The 19577-nt window shown below is 38.8% G+C and overlaps 1 protein-coding gene across 5 annotated transcripts in view; it reads left to right on the forward strand.

Annotated features, from left to right (window-relative positions):
• The window catches only part of MID1 (midline 1), a 256980-nt gene that overhangs the window by 204142 nt on the left and 33261 nt on the right, over window positions 1–19577 (forward strand). For all 5 annotated transcript variants that reach the window (XM_017954012.3, XM_017954011.3, XM_031660541.1 and 2 more), the window contains 2 exons: window positions 11214–11362; window positions 18796–18923. In XM_017954012.3, coding sequence (XP_017809501.1) covers window positions 11214–11362; window positions 18796–18923 — 277 coding nt within the window. The remainder of the gene's footprint in view (window positions 1–11213; window positions 11363–18795; window positions 18924–19577) is intronic.

Consider the following 19577-nt stretch of genomic DNA (forward strand, 5'->3'; position numbering starts at 1 on the left):
CTTCCCATCCTCATGTCTTCTCTGACATAGGCCTTCCTGCCTTCCTCTTATAAGGACCCTTGTGACTACATTGGGATTACCTGGATAATTCAGGGTAACATCCCTATCTCATGATCCTTAATCATGTCTGTAAAGTCCCTTTTGCCATGTAAGTAACATATTCAAAGATTCCTGAGATTAGGATGTGGGCAGCATTGAGGATCCTTATTCAGCCTACAAGGGCACTCCACCACAACTTCCTGGCTAGCTTGCCTTCCCTTCTCTTACTTAGCTTGGACTTCCCACCACCAGGGTTTCTCTCATGAGCTAGATCAGAGTAGTGCAGGTGTCCCCAAGTTCCAGCCATAGTAATGCATGGAGTTTATGCTTTGGTGCACTCGTTCTACTCCAGATACATGTCAGTAATAAAGAACATAATAAAATGCAAAAGCAAAGAGATATAGCTGGATGAAAAACAAGATAAACATCTCCACAGGCCAGAAATGAGACAAAACTGAAAAGCCATGACTGTGGCTGAGGATACAGGCTACTGGGATTTGGTCTGGAAGAGGCCAAAGTAGCTTCGGCTTCAACTCCTGTGGATAAATAGTTCTTGAAGCTTTGGGGAAAGGACCTAGAAGTGCTCCAGATGGGATGAGGAATGGAAATCAGGCTCATTATTTGATGCCATGGGCTGTAGAAGGCTTCATGCTTCAGTCAAAAAGTATTGCCAACCTCTCCCTCGTATCATAGCTTTTAGCAAAGTCACATTGTTAGCTTAAAGCCTGTGTTCGCACTGTTTCTGATACCCACACAGAATAGGAGCACAGAGATAAGGATGGAATTCCTGAATAATGACCTCAAGGGCCAGGTGAAGGCAACTGGAAAACTATCAGAGCAGGGTAGGCTGAGCAAGGAGGGTGAGAGAGGAAAGAATTAGAAATTACTTCCCTTTAAAACTGTAACTCTTAAGTTTAATTTCAAAGTATATAAAGAAATCTTAAATTTCTAAACATTCAGCCAGCAAAACCAGCAGACAACATTATCTTACCCCAGATAAAATTAACTTTATAGGAAAATAAGAAAAAGACTTTAAAAGAAGTAGTCTTAAGATGTTCAAAGAAAGAAATGAAGGAATAACTTCTCTTTCAAAAGAGCAAAAAAAGTGAAGCTACAAAAGAAGGAAATGAAATAAGAAAAAATATATAGGAAAGCAACAAATTAGCATATTGGGAGGGAAAAATGTAGATATTGAAATTAGAAAGATATCTAATCCAGCTGCAGTGGAAATTTGGAAACTGAGTTTTGGTCACCGCCTTGGGAATGCCACAAAAAGCATTCTTTTATGTCTGAGTGACATTAAAGTTTGGCAAATGCCCACTGAGTTTGAACTCAAAAAATAGGAAAGTATATATGAAAACCTACGCATGGGGCATTTTTAAAATAATAATCATACACTTGGTTGAAAGCAAGTATTTCAGCAAATTTGAAAAACTGAATACCATAGAACCCTGCCTCTAAGACCACACACTGTATCTCATTAGATATTATCAACAATAAAATAGGCCGGGCACGGTGGCTCACGCCTGTAATCCCAGCACTTTGGGAGGCCGAGATGGGCAGATCACGAGGTCAGGAGATCGAGACCATCCTGGCTAACACGGTGAAACCCCGTCTCTACTAAAAAATACAAAAAACTAGCCGGGCGAGGTGGCGGGCGCCTGTAGTCCCAGCTACTCAGGAGGCTGAGGCAGGAGAATGGCGTGAACCCGGGAGGCGGAGCTTGCAGTGAGCTGAGATCCGGCCACTGCACTCCAGCCTGGGCAACAGAGCGAGACTCCGTCACAAAAAAAAAAAAAAAAACAAAACAAACAAACAAACAAAAAAACAATAAAATAATAGTTTCTATAGTTTTTGGAAACTAAAATCTATTCATATATAAATATATCTTCACAGTAATATTTTTTTAATGTAGAAGTAAACCACAGTGAAAGAACTATAATATATCATAAGTAGTAAGCAGCAAAAAAGTATTTGAAGGCAAACTTACAGGCTTTAATTCTTTTGAAAAAGAGGCTGGGCACAGTAGCTCACACCTGTAGTCCCAAAACTTTGGGACGCCGAGGCAGGAGAGGATTGCTTGAGTCCAGGAGTTCAAGACCAGCCGGGACAACACGGCAAGACCCTGTCCCCTGCCACCCAAAAAAAGATAATACTAAAAGTAAAAAATTAGCCTTCAAATAAAGCTAGAAAAAACACAACCAGATAAACCCAATGAAAGCAGAGGAAAGAAATAAAGGAAGAAAAGTAAATGAAAGAAAAACAGGAAACAAACAAGAACAGCTGTCAGCAAAGAACAACTCGCAGCCTAGTTTTAAAGCATCTGTGAGTAAAAAAGTGCCTTTCCCCCCATTTTTAAAAGGTTGTTAAAAAAGTAAAGAAAAACAAACAATATATGTATGACAGAGACAGTATGTGGTCTTCAAAGCCTAAAATATTGATTATCTGGTCCTCTACAGGAAAACTTTGCCAGCCCTTAATCAGGAGGAGTTTTACTTGTAAAAAATAATTAAAAAGACCAATCTGTAGTTAAGGTCGATGAAGGAAAAAAGAATGTGGGGCCACATAAACAAATACGTCATAAATACAATACAGACTTTTTAAAACATAAGAAAATTGTGTAAATGTCTTCATGCCAATAATTTGAAAACTTAGGTAAAGAAGTAGTAGAAAACCTGAATAAACCAAAAATTTAAAAGCAGAAGACATTTAATCATTCATTAAAAGTGTCCCTCAACTTGCATTTCTGTCCCAAAATGGCACCAGCCCCCCATAGTTCTATAGCTTACTTTAACAGAAGTTCCAGGAACTAATAATCTCATTCTCATATAAACTACTTCAGAAAATAGAAAAAGACATTTTATGTAGAGTGTATGTTCTTGATACCAAATACATACAACATTAAAAAATTGAGAGTGAGAGAATATCACTCATGAATATAGACACAAAAATATTTTTTTTAAATATGATAAAATGTAATCCATCAGTGTTTTATTAAACACATCAAAATAGCCTTTATTCCTATAACGCAAAGATGGCTCAACTACAGAATATCTGTTAACAGAACCACGTTAACAGAAAACACACATATGATCCCAGAGTAGGAGGGATTTTTTTTTTAGACCAAACAGTTTTTAAAAAAAGAGCCATAAAGCAAAGACTGAAACATTTGACATAGAATAAGATCACAATACAAAAATAAATTTCAATATATTAGTAACAGCTGAAAATTGAAATTTTAAAAGAAATTCCATTTAAAACAGCTTCACGAATATGAAATACTTAATGATAAATCTAACAAAAGATGGGTGAGACTTGAAAGACCTTGAAAACTATAAAATATTGCTGAGAGAAATTAAAGACAACTTAAAAATGAAGCTATGTATCATGTTATGAGATAAAGACTCAGAACAGTTATGATTTCTGTTCTTTCCATATCAACCTGTAGAGTCAACATAATCTCAGTGAAAATTCCAGCAGGTTATTTTATAGAAATTGACAGGCTGATTCTAAAGTTCATATTGGAATACAAAGAATATAGCATAATCATTTAAAACTTTGAAAAATAGGCCGGGTGCGGTGGCTCACGCCTATAATCCCAGCACTTTGAGAAGCCGAGGCGGGTGGATCACAAGGTCAGGAGATTAAAATCATCCTGGCTAACATGGTGAAACTCATCTCTACTAAAAATACAAAAATAAGCCAGGCATGGTGGCGGGTGCCTGTAGTCCCAGCTACTTGGGAGGCTGAGGCAGGAGAATGGCGTGAACCCGGGAGACGGAGCTTGCAGTGAGCTGAGATCGCGCCACTGCACTCCAGCCTGGGTGACAGAGAGAGACTCTGTCTCAAAAAAATAAATAAATGAATACATAAAATAAACTTTGAAAATAATAACAAAGTTGGAGAACTAACATCAGCTGATTTCAAGATTTATTATAAGGCTTCAGAAATCAATATAATGTGGTATTTGCATGAAGATAGACAAATAGATCAAAGGATCAGCAAAAAGACTTGAGAAATAGATTCATACATATATGGACAAATGATTTTCAGCAAAGATGCAAAGGCAATTTCAATGGAGAAAGGATTGTCTTTTTAGTAACTGGTGCTGGAGCAATTGGATATCTATATGTAAGAATATGAAGTTTGATCCATACTTCACATTATTTACAAAAGTTAACTCAAAATTGATTATATATCTAACTGTAAAAGGTAAAAGCTGTAAAACTTCTAGAAGAAAACGTGGAGGAAATCTTGACCTTGGGTTAGGCAAAAATTCTTTACATACAAATGACAAAAGCATTATCCATAAAATAAAATAGTTATATGTTAGGTTTCATCAAAATTAAAAACCTCTTCAAAATGCACTGTTAAGAGAATGAAAAGACCAGCCACAAACTAGGAGAAAATATTTACAAATTATTTATTTTAATAAAGGATTGTATCCAGAATATATAACAAATTCTCAAAACTCACTAATAAGAAAACAAACAAGCCTTTCACCAAAATGCATAAAAGATTTGAATACTTTACCAAAGAAGAGGTGTGAATGTTGTATTACTCAGGGTTCTCTAGAGGGACAGAACTAATAGGATATATATATAGAGAGAGAGAGAGAGGAGTTTATTAAGTATTAACTTATATGATCACAAGGTCCCACAATAGGCCATCTGCAAGCTAGAGGAGCAAGGAGAGCCCATCTGAGTCTCAAAACTGAAGAACTTGGAGTCCAATGTTCGAAGGCAGGAAGCATCCAGCATGGGAGAAAGATGTAGACTGGGAGGCCAAGCCAGTCTTGCCTTTTCATATTTCTCTGCCTGCTTATATTCGCTGGCAGCTGATTAGATGGTGCCCACCCTATTAAAGGTGGGTCTGCCTTCCCCAGCCCACTGACTCAAGTGTTAATGTCCTTTGGCAACACCCTCACAGACACACCCAGGATCAATACTCGCATCCTTCAGTCCAATCAAGTTGACACTCAGTATTAACCATCACAGATAGTAAATAAGCACATGGGCCGGGCGCGGTGGCTCAAGCCTGTAATCCCAGCACTTTGGGAGGCCGAGACGGGCGGATCACGAGGTCAGGAGATCGAGACCATCCTGGCTAACACGGTGAAACCCCGTATCTACTACAAAATACAAAAAAACTAGCCGGGCGAGGTGGCGGGCGCCTGTAATCCCAGCTACTCGGGAGGCTGAGGCAGGAGAAGGGCGTGAACCCGGGAGGCGGAGCTTGCAGTGAGCTGAGATCCGGCCACTGCACTCCAGCCTGGGCGACAGAGCAAGACTCCGTCTCAAAAAAAAAAAAAAAATAAGCACATGAAAAGATGATTCAGTATCATTAGTCATTAATGAAATGCAAAATAAATTTCAATGAGATACTGCTACCTACCTACTAGAATGATTAAAATTCAAAAGATGGTGCATACCAAGTGTTGGCAAGAATGTGAAAGAACCAGAGCTCTCACAAACTGCTGGTGGTGGGAATTAAAGTAGTACATGCTGGAAAGCTGGCAGTTTCTTAAGTAAGCATACACTTACCATATGATCCAGCCATTTAGGTATTTACCAAGAGAAAGGAAAGCTATGTCCATACAAAACTTGTAGGTGAGACTGGGCACGGTGGCTCACACCTGTAATCCCAGCACTTTGGGAGGCCGAGGCAGGCGGATTGCTTTGAGCTCAGGAGTTTGAGACCAGCGTGGGCAACATGGTGAAACCCTGTCTCTACAAAAAATACAAAAATTAGCCAGGTGTTGGTGGCTCACTCCTGTAATCCCAGCTACACAGGAGGCTGAGGCTGGAGAATCGCTTGAGCCCAGGAAGCAGAGGTTGCAGTGAGCCGAAATGGTGCCACTACACTCCAGCCTGGGTGATAGAGTGAGACCCTATCCAAAAAAGACAAAAAAAAAAGACTTGTAGGTGAAATTTCATGTTAATTTTACTTGTGATAGCCCCAAACTGGAAATGGCCCAAATGTCCATCAACAGATGAATGGGTAAACAATTTATGTCATAATCATACAATGAAATACTCTTTGGCAATAAGAAGGAATGAACTAGTTACACTAGTTATAAATGCAACAACATGGATGGATCTCAGTATAATTAGGGTGCGTGAAAGAAGTCAGACAGAAAGTAGTATATTCTGTATGAGTACATTCATATGAAATTCAAGAAACGGCACTTTCTACTAATCTACAGTGACAAAAAGCAAATCAATGATTGCTTTTAGGGATGGGATGATAGGAAAGGATGGGCATAGTTAATTACAAAGGGGCAGGAGGAAATTGGGGGGCATGATATATATGTTTATTATCTTGACTGTGGTGACTGTTTCATGGGTGCATACATATTTGAAAAATTATCAAATTTGCACTTTATGTACTGTTTATTATATGTAAATTCTATCTCAATTCACCTGTTTATTAGACATATAAGTTGTGTATTACATAATGAAAAAGTCTTCAGAAATTAAAAGTAATGAACTAGGGTGATACGTATTAGCATGGACAAATCACAAAAACAGAAGCAAGTTTTATAATTATTTGTATGTAATGATAAGCATTATATAAAATGTAACAAACTACCAAAAAATCCCATACATTGTTTAGGTATGTGTACATAAACATGTTTGGGAGTGATTAGCTCTAAATTCAAGAAGGTCTTTTCTTCTGGAGAGAGACATGAGTGAGATTAAAGCCACACAGGGGCTTTAATGCTATCAATAATATTTTACCACCAGGTGTGGTGGCTCATGCCTATAATCCCAGCACTTTGGGAGGCCAAAGTGAGAGGTTTACTTGTGGTCTCAGCTAGTCAGGAGGCTGAGGCGGGAGGATTGCTTGAGCCTGGAAGGTCAAAGCTGCAGTGATCCGTAATCATGCCACTACACCCCAGCCTGGGTGACAGAGCAAGACCCTGTCTCAAAAAAAAAAAAAAAAAAAATCTTTTTTTACTTCCTTTTGAAAACTCTGAAGCTCATATGATGAAAATACTGAGATTTAGTAAACCTGGTACTATGTACAAGACAGTTCATTATATTCTTAAATTTTTTGTATGTATGGAATGCTTCACTTTTTTAAAAGTACACGTTTGCTCAGCAACATTATCTCAGAAGGCAATCTTAGAAAGTAGATGTTACTTGGGAAAGATGAGAGCCCACTCCTTTTCTCTTGAGTTAGTACTTTGGCACATGACCAAGGAGTAGTTGATTCCAAACCCTGAAACTCACAGTGACTCAAGTCCCTAGCCAGGGCATATTGTGTCAGAGGCCTGTTTTTAAGAGGAAGGTTGTGAATGCCAACCCTTGGAAATCTGAGGTGCCAGACAGGGAGGGCAAGTGTGGACTTGGGGTTCACTGGGGGACTTGGGTCCCTGCACCCCAGGGTGGCAGTGGCAACTGAAGGCATTGAGTCTAAAGAAGGGATGGTGCGGCCTTCTGACAAGCAATTGAAAGTGGGCAGGTGGAGCAAGAACCAGGCAGAATTGTGGAGACCACAAAAGTGAGTTTCATCAACTGCCTTATTTTGCCCCTGTCTATCTCTGACACTAGTCACCCAGCTGTCAAACTCACCTCAAATTCTGCAATTGAGGAGGTCACCAAGCAGGTGATGTTATTACGTGTTAGTACCTACTGATGATTCCTGCTCTTGGACCATTGTACATTCTCTGAAACAAATTAACTCAACAGCCTTTATAGGTGGATGGACCGGAGAGTCTTAAGCCATGAGGCTCCCTGGGAAAGAATTTTCTTCTCTTTTTCAGTAGTCAGGGATAAGTTTTATGTCAACACACAAAGAGCTAACTCCAGATTGAATTCATTCATTTAATGTTCAGACACAGAGATCTATGGTAGACTTCTGAAGGCCAAAGCTCAACAAAATAAGGGTCCCTTTTCTTCACTGCCTTTTACGTACACTAAATCTTCAAAGTTTAAGAGAATTAACTTGGACTAAATGTTGAGCTCTCCATGGCCTTAAAGAGATGGTGAGAACAGGGCTCATCTTCAGTTCAGATACTTGTGTGAATTGAGGATGCATTGTTTGGACCTAGTTGTTTTGGAGTGTATATCCTACATACATATAAAAAGCATTTATATAAAAATAAGTGTTTAAAATGCATTTCGAGCAAAATAAAACGGCTTTTAAAAGAATGTGTAAGGTATAATAAACAGCAAATAAAATGATATAAACAGGCCTGTGTCCCTGCTAAAAGGAGATTCCAGCAGGCAAACTATTTCCATGACGAGTACGGAGTGAATTCCAAAAGTTACAATGTGGTAATCTCACTTCCCAAAGGAAAAATGAAGAGTTGACTGGAAAACATTTCCCCTGCAGCATTAAGGCAGACATATACAGAATCTTTTTATGTGTCAGTATCTAATATTTTTTAAACATCAAATTTTATTCACCTTGTCAGCTTTTAAAAATAATACATTAAAAAGTGTTGTCTAATGGAAAACTAAGTACTTCACTCCATGCTGGGTGTCTGAGTTTGAAGTGCTGTGACAAGTAGGACAGTATTTCAGAGTGTGCTGCAAATCAGGGCCATCTGACTGTAATCATTTAAGCCAGGGGTCAGCAGACTTTTCTGTCAAGGGCCAGATAATAAATATTTTAGGCTTTGCCATACGGTCTCTGTTGCAGCAACTCACTTCTGCACAACATTGTAGCAAGAAAGCAGCCATAGATTATGTGTAACCAATAAGTGTGGTAGTGTGCCAATAAAGCTTTATTTACACAAACAGGCCATATGCTAATTTGGCCCACAAATCACAGCCTATGAACACCTAACTTAGAGCAGTGTTTTTCTTTTTTCTTTTTTTTACTGTAACCCACAGTAAGAAATACATACGACATCACAATACAGCGTGCACGCATGCACACACACAAAAGGTTTTACAAAACCCAACTTGCCTTTTTTACCAGGAATGCACTCTGCTATTTGCTTTTCTCCTCTTCTATTTGGTTTTTTAAAGGCTAGTCCTGACTGTCCTAATGATTCATCACCTGCAGGCTTAAAAACATTTGTTGCTTGTTGAAATGCAAATTCCTCCTGCTCTGCGAATTACAACTCCTTAACTCAAATATTGGAGAATAACCCAAACATCTACTGTTTTTCTTTCAAAATGATCCCCAGCTGATTATTTTACACACTAGGTTTTCAAAGCTCAAATCAGGTGTATCAGATGAAATTGTCCACTAACCTATAACTAAAATTATGCCCAAAATTGTTCTCTGTACAACATTCCAGTATTTTCACAGGAGACTCTCATTTTGTCTTGCTTTAATTTTTGCATGATTTAGAGCTCTTTTATTCTTTTTCCTGTTATGTCACTTTTAATGTTCAATATCATGATAGAAAAAGAAAAGAAACTGGAGTTCAAGCATCATCGCATTTGAAACGTGTGTGGTCTTTAATAGGCATATCTAAAGGATAAGTAGTTGTCATGAAGTTATTCTAAAGGAATATCTTGACCTTATTTTCTTTTGTTGGAATTGTATTAAACATCTGCAATTCTGCCATGTAATTTAAATGATTCTTTATGCTGTGTGATTAAATATTCCATTCACTTGGTTTGTTCTATGGACTGTAAATTAGTTTTCCTTCTGGAATTTTCCTTCCTCTCACAGTTTCTTATGAACATGTTCTAATATCCTGCACTGCACTGGATGCCTTCCTTAGCTTTGCCTCCAGATAGAATGATGCCAGAGGCTAAATTCTATTTGGTGTAAAATAAGTGTTATTTTATTCCACTAATGAATACAGTTAATCCACTGGGGACAGTAACTATAATTACAATGCATTAAGTCTTTTACCAGGCTCACAATCATATATTATTTGCCCCAAAGTTTTGACACTTCATTCTCTGACTCTTTCAGGAATTTTTCTCACCCTTGCCTGAAATTTTGTACCTGCTGCCTCTAATTCAGTATGAATTTCCTTTGTTTGCTATAGTACATACTTGGAATTGGATGTTCCTTAGAGGCCTCAAGTTCTGACATCTCCTTCCTTCCTTTTCTTAGATTAGAGTTATACAGGGATAGTAATGACGACTTGGAGAAAGAAGGAATTTCTTGAAATTAGCAGGAATTCTGGAGGGAGCCTTGAGCCAGCCTTGTCAGTAAGACAGATTAACTGGCCTCCTCCGTACCCTTTCACCCAGGGCTATTTTCCATTCCAGAATTATCATAAAGCTGGCTGAAATTTGTCCCTGGGTGTGTGGTTGGGGGCACTAGGCACACGGCAATTTCAATTAGCTGTCTAATTCTAACTTGGCTTCTGGCCAGAGGACTTCATCTCACAGCACATTTCAAACACCAGAGCGAACGGTCAAGTGGGTTACCTTGGACTTATCTTGGCCTGCCCCGGAGGTTATGGTCAATTATGTTTGAGGGACATTTTCAAGCAAGACAGAATCAGGAATTGGAATGGAGGTTGTGAAGCAATCATGCGTTTTTATCCCAACTGGGAAATGCTTATCAAAATAGTTCCTAGTTATCAAGTAAGCACAAAGTGCCTGGAAATGACGTTCCCAGTGAGGGGAAATGGCCCAGCTGTGCTTTTTTTGGCTTTCTCTCATCTGCTCAACAGGAAAAATATTAATCAATGGGAAAAATGCTCCCTTTCTGTTAGTTTAACACATGAGTTTTAGGTAGTGTGGGAAATAGTAACACCTAATGCTTTTCATTCCCGATTTTATTACACAAATTGCAAAAAACTTTTTAGAAAATGGTTTTTACTTAAACCATAGATTCACTACCTATAAAGATATTTTATCTTCTTGATGAAAAGAAGATAAACCTGAGATAGAGAAAGTTCCAGGGTTCCCTACAATCTTGCAGTCATTGTGTGGAATAGTCCAGGGAGGAGGTCTGGTGACCCTTTGTAAGTTGCCACTGGGCAACACCTTTTTTTCCCATCAACAGGGAAGCAATTCACAATTCAGTGTTTCCTCATAAAACAAATTAGCAACGCTTCTCCAATGAGATAAAGAATATCTAAACCAGAGTCCCAAAACGGAGCTTTCCGTATTTTGATATATCTCTATGCCTACTTTTTGAACTTTTATGGAAGGATAACACAGCAAAATGAAGGATCCAGCCTGATGCCTTTTCACTAAGCAAGACCACCCATGTAACCATCTCTCTCCATGCCTCTTTTGTTCAAGGTGATGAGGCTTCGCAAACTGGCACAACAGATTGCAAACTGCAAACAGTGCATTGAGCGGTCGGCATCACTCATCTCCCAAGCGGAACACTCTCTGAAGGAGAATGATCATGCGCGTTTCCTACAGACTGCTAAGAATATCACCGAGAGGTGAGTGCAGGGGCCCCTGGGAACTTCTCCGGCTGCTGGGCTCTTGTATCTGCAGTGTAATTGGTTGGTCTTGCCCTCGCCTTGCTTTTATTTTCATTTTCAAGGCTCAGCACCAGAGAGAATAGAGTCTTTGAGCTGTTTTGTTCCAGCTAAAGATGCTTCCTTTTGACATGTGAAAGCCCTTTCAGTAACAGCCTGGAGTCTGGAGTTCAAGGCCTTTGAAACAAGAGTCCACCAGTTAGAAAGAATAAAATCAACCTGCTTTTGGACGAGGGGGAGCTTATGATGGCACAAAAACAGCATTTATTGTGACTCTCAGATGTGATGTTATCGTACACTTGATAACAAAGAGTCAAAATGAAGGCAAAAACATTAAAGGGAATCTTTTGTTCCATCACAGGGCTCATCTATTTTTTTTAAAAATCACACAGGTGTTGTTCTCTGTTAGGCCCATTTTCATTTGGTTGAGGAGCTTGGCCTCACCTGAAAAGGTCAAGGCCGACTCACGCAGGAGAGAAAGGACCAAACTGTCAACCTCATACGGCCTTCTTTTAAAATACTCTTTATTCTCAGGTAGGGAGCTGTAACGTGATGTTATCTGAACGGTTGGCTCAGCAGTAAAACTGGCAGGGATAAGTATTTCTTCAGCACACATACTTGATTGGCATAAAAATTACTCATCTTCACTGACACAAACACCTATAGCAATTCTAATGGATCCAAAGAGAAGCACTAGGCTGGGCCAGGTACAGCCAATGCCACATAAATGACATCTCTAACTGATGCTAATGGCCTTGACTTCATTCATTGTAATTTTCAGAGTCAACTTCCCTTTATCCAAAGCAATAATAGAATCCTATCTCTAGGAGACCCCAGAGAGCTCATCCATGCTGATCTTCATCCTAGAGCAGAGATCAGCAGACTTTTTCTATAAAGGGTCATCAAGTAAATATTTTCCTGCTTGGCAGGTTGTAAGGTCTTGGTCACAGCTACTCAACTCTGCCATTGTAGCTAGCTCTAAAGCAGCCATAGATAATATAGAAACAAACAGGTGTGGCTGTGTGCCAAGAAAACCATTACAAAAACAGGCAGTAGACCGTACTTTGCCAACCCCTGGTCTAGGGAAAAAAAAATACTCGCCATCTTATGACTCAAATTTATTCAAAGAAAGAGAAAGGAAACTAATGTTTATTGAGTGCTTGCTTGTTTCAGAAACTTGTGCTAATTCTCAAAATATCGCATAGAGGAGGTAATCATTGACATCTCCGTTTTCACTCTTCTTAAAGAGTAATGTATGGTGTTTTTACAACTCTGGTCTACTATCCAACCAGCTTGACTGTATTCTTTCTTATATTGGGGGAAAATTCCTTTTGTAGCTGATTAGATACTTATCTCTTCTAAAAGACATGGATAACAGCTGGCTATCATGGCTGTTATGTACTTGAGATGCTCTCCTCCTTACTCTGAGAGGCCCATTTCTTTCCTCCTGACTCCTTGGTTTCAAGTGTTTATTTTCCCTGGGCCATATGCAGTCGCTCAATATTCACCCTAAAATTAAAAACTGCAAATAACACTAATACTCCAGTGTACCCAGGACACTAATAGATAGCGTTTACACTTAGGTCATGGTTTCCAACCGGAATCCAAGAGTACTTTTCTCCATCTATGAACTTTGAGATGTCCAGATGAAATGGCTATTATGAACTGCATTCCTCATCAATCCCTGAAGATTCGACCAAGTGTCATATGAATAAATTCTTACCTAGTGACCAGAGACGATGTGACCCCATAATAGTTATTGCTGAAAGAAGATATGCATCTGAAGTATAGCACAGGTGTGGGAATGCCCACATACAATCTTCCTCAGTTCCAGTGGCATGTATCTGCTCCCATGCAGCTCTCTCTGTAACAAACCCAACTCATCAAGAGCAGGAACATGACTTTGATTTCTCTTTCTACAAAGAATGTGCTTCTGTCAAGTTTGAATTCACAGAGCCTGTAAAAATTTGCCAAGAGCCTTGTCTCTGTTTCTACAATCTCCTCTCCTCCCATCACTATTTGTCAATCCTCTTGGTTAATTCCTGAGCCTTTCTATCCTTCCAGCAGCTAGGATATAGAAAAAGGACACTGGGCTTAGACTAGAAGTTGGCAGACCTGGGTTCCAATCCTAGCACTGCCACTTTTTAACTATGGTTCTTTGAGCTATTTTCTACTTAGAAAATTGGGTTAAGGAACAGTTTGGAGGTTCCTTAAAAAAACAAAACTTAAGCTACCGTATAATCCAGCAATCCTACTGCTAGGTACACACCAAAAAGAAATGAAATCAGTATATAGAAGAGATATCTTCACTCCTGTGTTTGTTGCAGCACTTTTACAATAGCTAAGATTTGGAAGCAACCTAAGTGTCCATCAACAGATGAATGAATAAAGAAAATGTGGTACATATACACAATGGAGTACTATTCAACCATAAAAAAGGATGAGATCTAGTTATTTGCAACAACATGGATGGAACTACAGATCATTAAGTGAAATAAGCCAGGCACAGAAAGACAAACATTGCATGCTCTCACTTATTTGTGAAATCTAAAAATCAAAATGATTGAACTTATGGACATAGAGAGTAGAAAGATGGTTACCAGAGGCTGGGAAGTGTAGTAGGGAGTTGTGGGAGTGGGGGTGGGTGGGGATGGTTAATGGGAAAAAAAGAAAGAATGAATAAGACCTACTATTTGGTAGCACAATAGGGTGACTATAGTCAATAATAACTTAATCATATGTTTAAAAAAAACTTAAAAATGTAACTGGATTGTTTGTAACCCAAAGGATAAATGCTTGAGGGTATTGTTACCTTATTCACTATGATGTGCTTATTTCACATTGCATGCCTGTGTCAAATATCTCATGTACTCCATAAATACATACACCAACTATGTACCCACAAAAGAATTGTTTTTACTAATAAAAAAATTATTTAAAAAAATTGGTTTCAGAATAGCTGTCACTGTTGTGATAACATTGCTTTAAGTTCCTTACTCCATGAGTGTTAGTTGGATCTCTGTTTTCACGTTTCAGGTTTCAACATGTGAGTCTAGCCCGCCTTGTGTGTCTTTTTTCCGGTGCTACTCTCTGTCTACCTGCCCCTGTTCATCAACCTGTCACTTAACATTCTTCTCTAGGACATGACTTCTTTCTTCTGTCTCCTATTGTGCCTGCCTTGGGCTTTGGCTTCTGTATACTTCCAAACAATCTTTATTCTTCAATTCAGGTGTGAATCCCAGAACAAACTTTTAATCCTGCAGGCATTCTTGAAGTGAGACTTAGATGAGATTTTCTGCATCATTAAGTCACTTAAGGTGGATATGTCCTCCTACAAGCTGAATCAAAACTGTAAAAAATTTTTTTCATTTCAGAAACATCAAACAACTCCAAAAGGGGAGAGAGCCTCAAGTTTTACATTGTAGGAGATGCTTTTGCTTTGGAACCGATTGTTTGGCTCTGTGCTAATTGCTTAGTAATTATAGATAGCATTGAGGCTGCTCATTAACATTGGCTAATTTTGCTCATATACTCCAAGTAGGCAGGTACCCTAGTCACCTTGTTTTTACCATTATAGCCCCAGCACATTGCAAGCTGCCTGACATGAATGAATGAGTGAATGAATTAATGAATCCATAAATCTATAAAACAGGACCAGTTATTCCTCCCTAAGATGGTTATTGTGGGGATAAAATGCAATAATGTAGTAGAAACATTAGCCTAGTTTCTGTCACAAGGTGAACATGCAACAAATACTAATTCTCCTTCCCACTCACTAGATGAATGCAAATGTATAATGTACTGTATTCTCAAGCTACACTAGTAGATAGGTCTTTGGTGTGATTGTATATGCACCTTTATAGCATTATGTTAAATAAGCAAAACTATTCACTAAGTCCAGGCATAAGAAAGTTGGTCTACTGCTTATGAAGAATCTAGAATTAAAATCACTTTTAGCAGTAACTTACCTGTATCAAGAAGGTGATAAAAAAGAAAATTCCCTCTGAATAGTACCTGTTGTTCAAAGCACCTAGGAGGTTCTCAGACTCCTCAAGGTGATTCTTCTGTTCCTCACTACGATAGGCAGTTCAAGGATCTTTTCCAGAATACAAAGCCAAGAACTCCAGTTGTCAATTCCGAAAAGATGTTACTTGGTTCTAAGAATTAGAACATATCTGATAAGTGGTTTTGGAAGTGTGTCTGCAGGGTGTTCATAGGCATTAAGATAACTGCACGTTTTCAAGGCCAAATGTGTTTGGGAATTCCTGGGCTGACAAAAGTAAACCTATCTTGTTACTATGAGACTTCACTGGGTTTTACTTTGGTGATGCACATTGTTTGGCAGAGGCCTTGTGAGCAGCATAGCTCTAGACACGTCCACCTTCTGGAAAACTGGCCCCATGTGTCCCAGACATGGCTGTAAAGCAAGAAGTTGAGAAAGTGGCATAGCACTAACAGCCCTAGTGGATTTTGGCGACTTATCCAAAAGGCCAGAAGATGGGCAATAAGGATTTGGGAAATAAAAACATGGCCTAAAATGTTGAGTTTGGCAGATTTTCCCTTGCCTGTCACTCCAATTAGGAATTTGAAGTTGTAGCCAAAGATAGGTATCTTTCCTTCCACCACGAAACAAATGTGTAGGTGTTAAAAATTGCAGTAGTCTCCACTGATTCTTGCTGTCAGCCTTTGCCTCCCAGGCTAGGAACTTTGATCCTTTTGGTTCCCATGTAACAAAGTTCCTACCATCAAGATGGTAGACATTATTAACAGTGTCACTCAATTTAAAATGTTTTATTTAATTGTTTGTAGACCATGGAACCAGGAGAAACTTGGGAACAAAATCTATTTTGGATGAGCCTGAATAAAGAGGCTTCTGCCAGTGGGCAGGGGAACTGCTAAAGCCAGGGAAATGCAATTGCAAGTTTAGTGCTTGTTTCCCAGTAACTCAGAGCAGTTCTTGCCGGACATTATGACAGAGTTCTCCTTGCCGGACATTATGACAGAGTTCTCCTTGCCGGACATTATGACAGAGTTTCTTTTAAGAGTTCAAATGGCACCTTAGCATTTCTTTTAACTTTTCTGCATCGATGCATATGTTCTGGGCTCTTTGGTATGTGGCATAGTTTAAGGACTTCATAAATATGTGTTGAGAATGATCCTAGGACCTCTATGAAGTTTAAGGACTTTTTGTGTTCATGGGTCATAAGGAAAGCATTTTAGAAGTATAACTTGACCATCAATCAAAAATGCCTAGCAACCATCTCTGTATCCATCAGTCTAAATTAGCAGCTGTTTGTAACACTAATTAGCCCAATTCCCCAGGGTGCAATATTTAGTCAACAAAAGCACTCAACTCTACTACTATTCACTACTTGTTGGTGAAAGGGTCAGGAGATGCAGTTAGATTCTCTACCCTCATTCAAACACTTGAAGCTCTTGTTTCCAGAGCTTATGCCTCTTCACTTGCATCTTTCAATCCCAGTATCATTACGTTTATGATGTTGTTGATTAGCCTTTCTCCTTCCCTCCTGTACAGCACTGAAAATCTGCCAGAAATACAACTATAGAAACTATATTTCTGTGAATTTTGAGCATTTTACAGGTATATTCTTTTTTAGCTGGGTGAAATTTACACAACATAAAATTAACCATTTTAAGGCTGGGTGTGGTGGCTCATACCTGTAATCCCAGCACTTTGGGAAGCCAAGGCCTCCCAAAGAGTGATCGTTTGGGCCCAGGAGTTCAAGACCAACCTGGGCAACATAGTGAGACTCCACTTCAAAAGAAACAACCATTTTGAAATGCACGATTCCGTGGCATTTAGAACATTCACATTGTTGTGTAGCCACCACCTCTATCAAGTTCCGAAACACTTCCATCATACCAAAAGTAAGCCTTATACTCATTAAGCAGTTACTCCCCATCTCCCCTCCCCTCTTAGCCCCTAGCAACCATCAATCTACTCCCTGTCTTTATGAATTTTTGCCTTTTTTGGACATTTCATACAAATGGATCATACGATATGTGGCCTTTTTGATAGCTTCTTCCACAGAGCATAATGTTTTTAGGTTTCATCCACATTGTAGCATGTGTCAGTGTTTCATCCCTTTTTATGGCTGAATAATATTCCGTTGTATAGATATACCCACAGGTGTAATTTTTAGAGCCAAGATATTTTATATTTGTAAATCCAAAGCTTTAAGAGCCATTAAGAGACTCAAAAGGACATATAACCCTTGGAGTAACTGGCCTGAAATTTTTCTAGATGAAATAGAAGAGTACGGATCTGAAATTCTCCTGCTTGCTGCTGCCAGCTAGCTTTGTGGCCTTGTGTAAATGAGCATCAATTTTCTTAATTAGAAAATAAGTAACTAGATTTAGTATTAAATTGTTTCAAGGTTGTTTCTTTGCTCAAAAATTCCCAGCACCCTACACAATACTCTGCATATAATAGCTCTTAAGAGTATTGTTTATGGAACTTAACGAAATACCAAACTCAACAAGACTACTAGGCCAGCATCATTTGATATGCTCAGAAATGGTATGCTTCATGCCACAATTCTCTTGTTTTTAAGAGAATCACTTGCATTTTTGAATCAAAGTGTTCATTATTAATAACTGAACCATCCAGATCAACCTGAGAGTACATAGAAGGAGATTGAGACACACCAGTGCCTTGCTTTTTAGTTTATACATGAGAACTCTAACCAGAAAACCTAAATGAAGAAGAGAAATAGTACATCCAGTGGGGGAATTTGTGAGAAAGCTCATGAATATTTTCCACAGCATCTGCTGGGAATATGGTGCAAGAAAATGAATACAAAGAGAAAGAAAATGAGCCAGACAAAAAACTCCCTTTTTAATGTTTATTTTAGAGAGGGGCTAGTAATTGATTTAACTAATCCAATATCTGGAAACATTCTTTTTTAATATTCACTTTGCCTTTTATGCAGTTTGAAATTTTGGAGACTCCGCTTTGAAGTGGAGCAGGGTTGTGTCTGAAAGGAACAAACAGTTTCCCAGACAGATGTGTGAAGAAATGCCTGGAGCTACGCGCTTCTTGCTGGGGTTAGATGTGACCAGGCCACACTGTTAAATACACAGCAACATGATATATGAATATTCTTTTGCTTTCACAGGGAATTTTTTTTTTCTGATAGTAAAAAGGAAGAGGGCAAGCAAGTGTGTTGTTTTCTCCAATTCCTTCACTTTTTTTTAAAGCTTGCATTCATTTGTTTTATGTTACTGTGTTGTGACATTTTGAGATGCCTCTTAAAACTCATGTGTAAAAAAGCACTTTTTAAAAGAGATTTCTTTTCCTTTTTTTCATTTCAATGCAGTGATGTTGAAAGTCATCTTGACATTTCTAAAACATTGTTTTGTTTACGTTACAGAGTCTCCATGGCAACTGCATCCTCCCAGGTTCTAATTCCTGAAATCAACCTCAATGACACATTTGACACCTTTGCCTTAGATTTTTCCCGAGAGAAGAAATTGCTAGAATGTCTGGATTACCTTACAGGTATTGTCTTTTATGTTCTCTTTAATATTGTTCACATAAACACTTTGCCACCAGATCAGTTATTCCCCAATAACCAGAGGAATGGGCTTTTGACCTAGGAATGGCACTAATATTTCCATAAACAATTTCTGTGTACTTCCCTTTGTTTTTAACCAAAACAACACAGCCCATGACTAAACTGGGGACAGGAGAAAAAGGAGAATCTCAATCATTAAAAGCATACTTACCACTGTTTCCCTCACTCTCAAGGTGTGGGTACTAAAAATAATCTCTCTCTTTGGTATTTTTCATATCATGGTAGTAAGGCAACTCACAATACATTAGCAGAGAAAAAATTGGCAGCTAACAGATTGGTTGTCTGCACTGCTTCATCTCCTTGTATTTGTGATCTTGTTTTAATTTGCACAACATCAAGTTGAGGTAAAGCATTATAATCCCCATTTTGCAAATGACAGAGATCAGCCATCTTGCTGGAAATCAGATAACTAGGGAGTGACAGAATTAGAATTTGGGGGGGACCTGTACAAACTCCAGAAACTTCTGCTCTTTCTAGTAAAAGACTGAATTTCATCTTGGCAAAGTCACCATGGCAAAGGTCTCAAATTCACATTGGAATTCCTAGTGCTGTGTTTCAGTGTGCTTCCTGGTTGGTGT

This window comes from Papio anubis, chromosome X (genome assembly GCF_008728515.1).
Source record: "Papio anubis isolate 15944 chromosome X, Panubis1.0, whole genome shotgun sequence".
In the NCBI taxonomy this organism is placed as follows: Eukaryota; Metazoa; Chordata; class Mammalia; order Primates; family Cercopithecidae; genus Papio; species Papio anubis.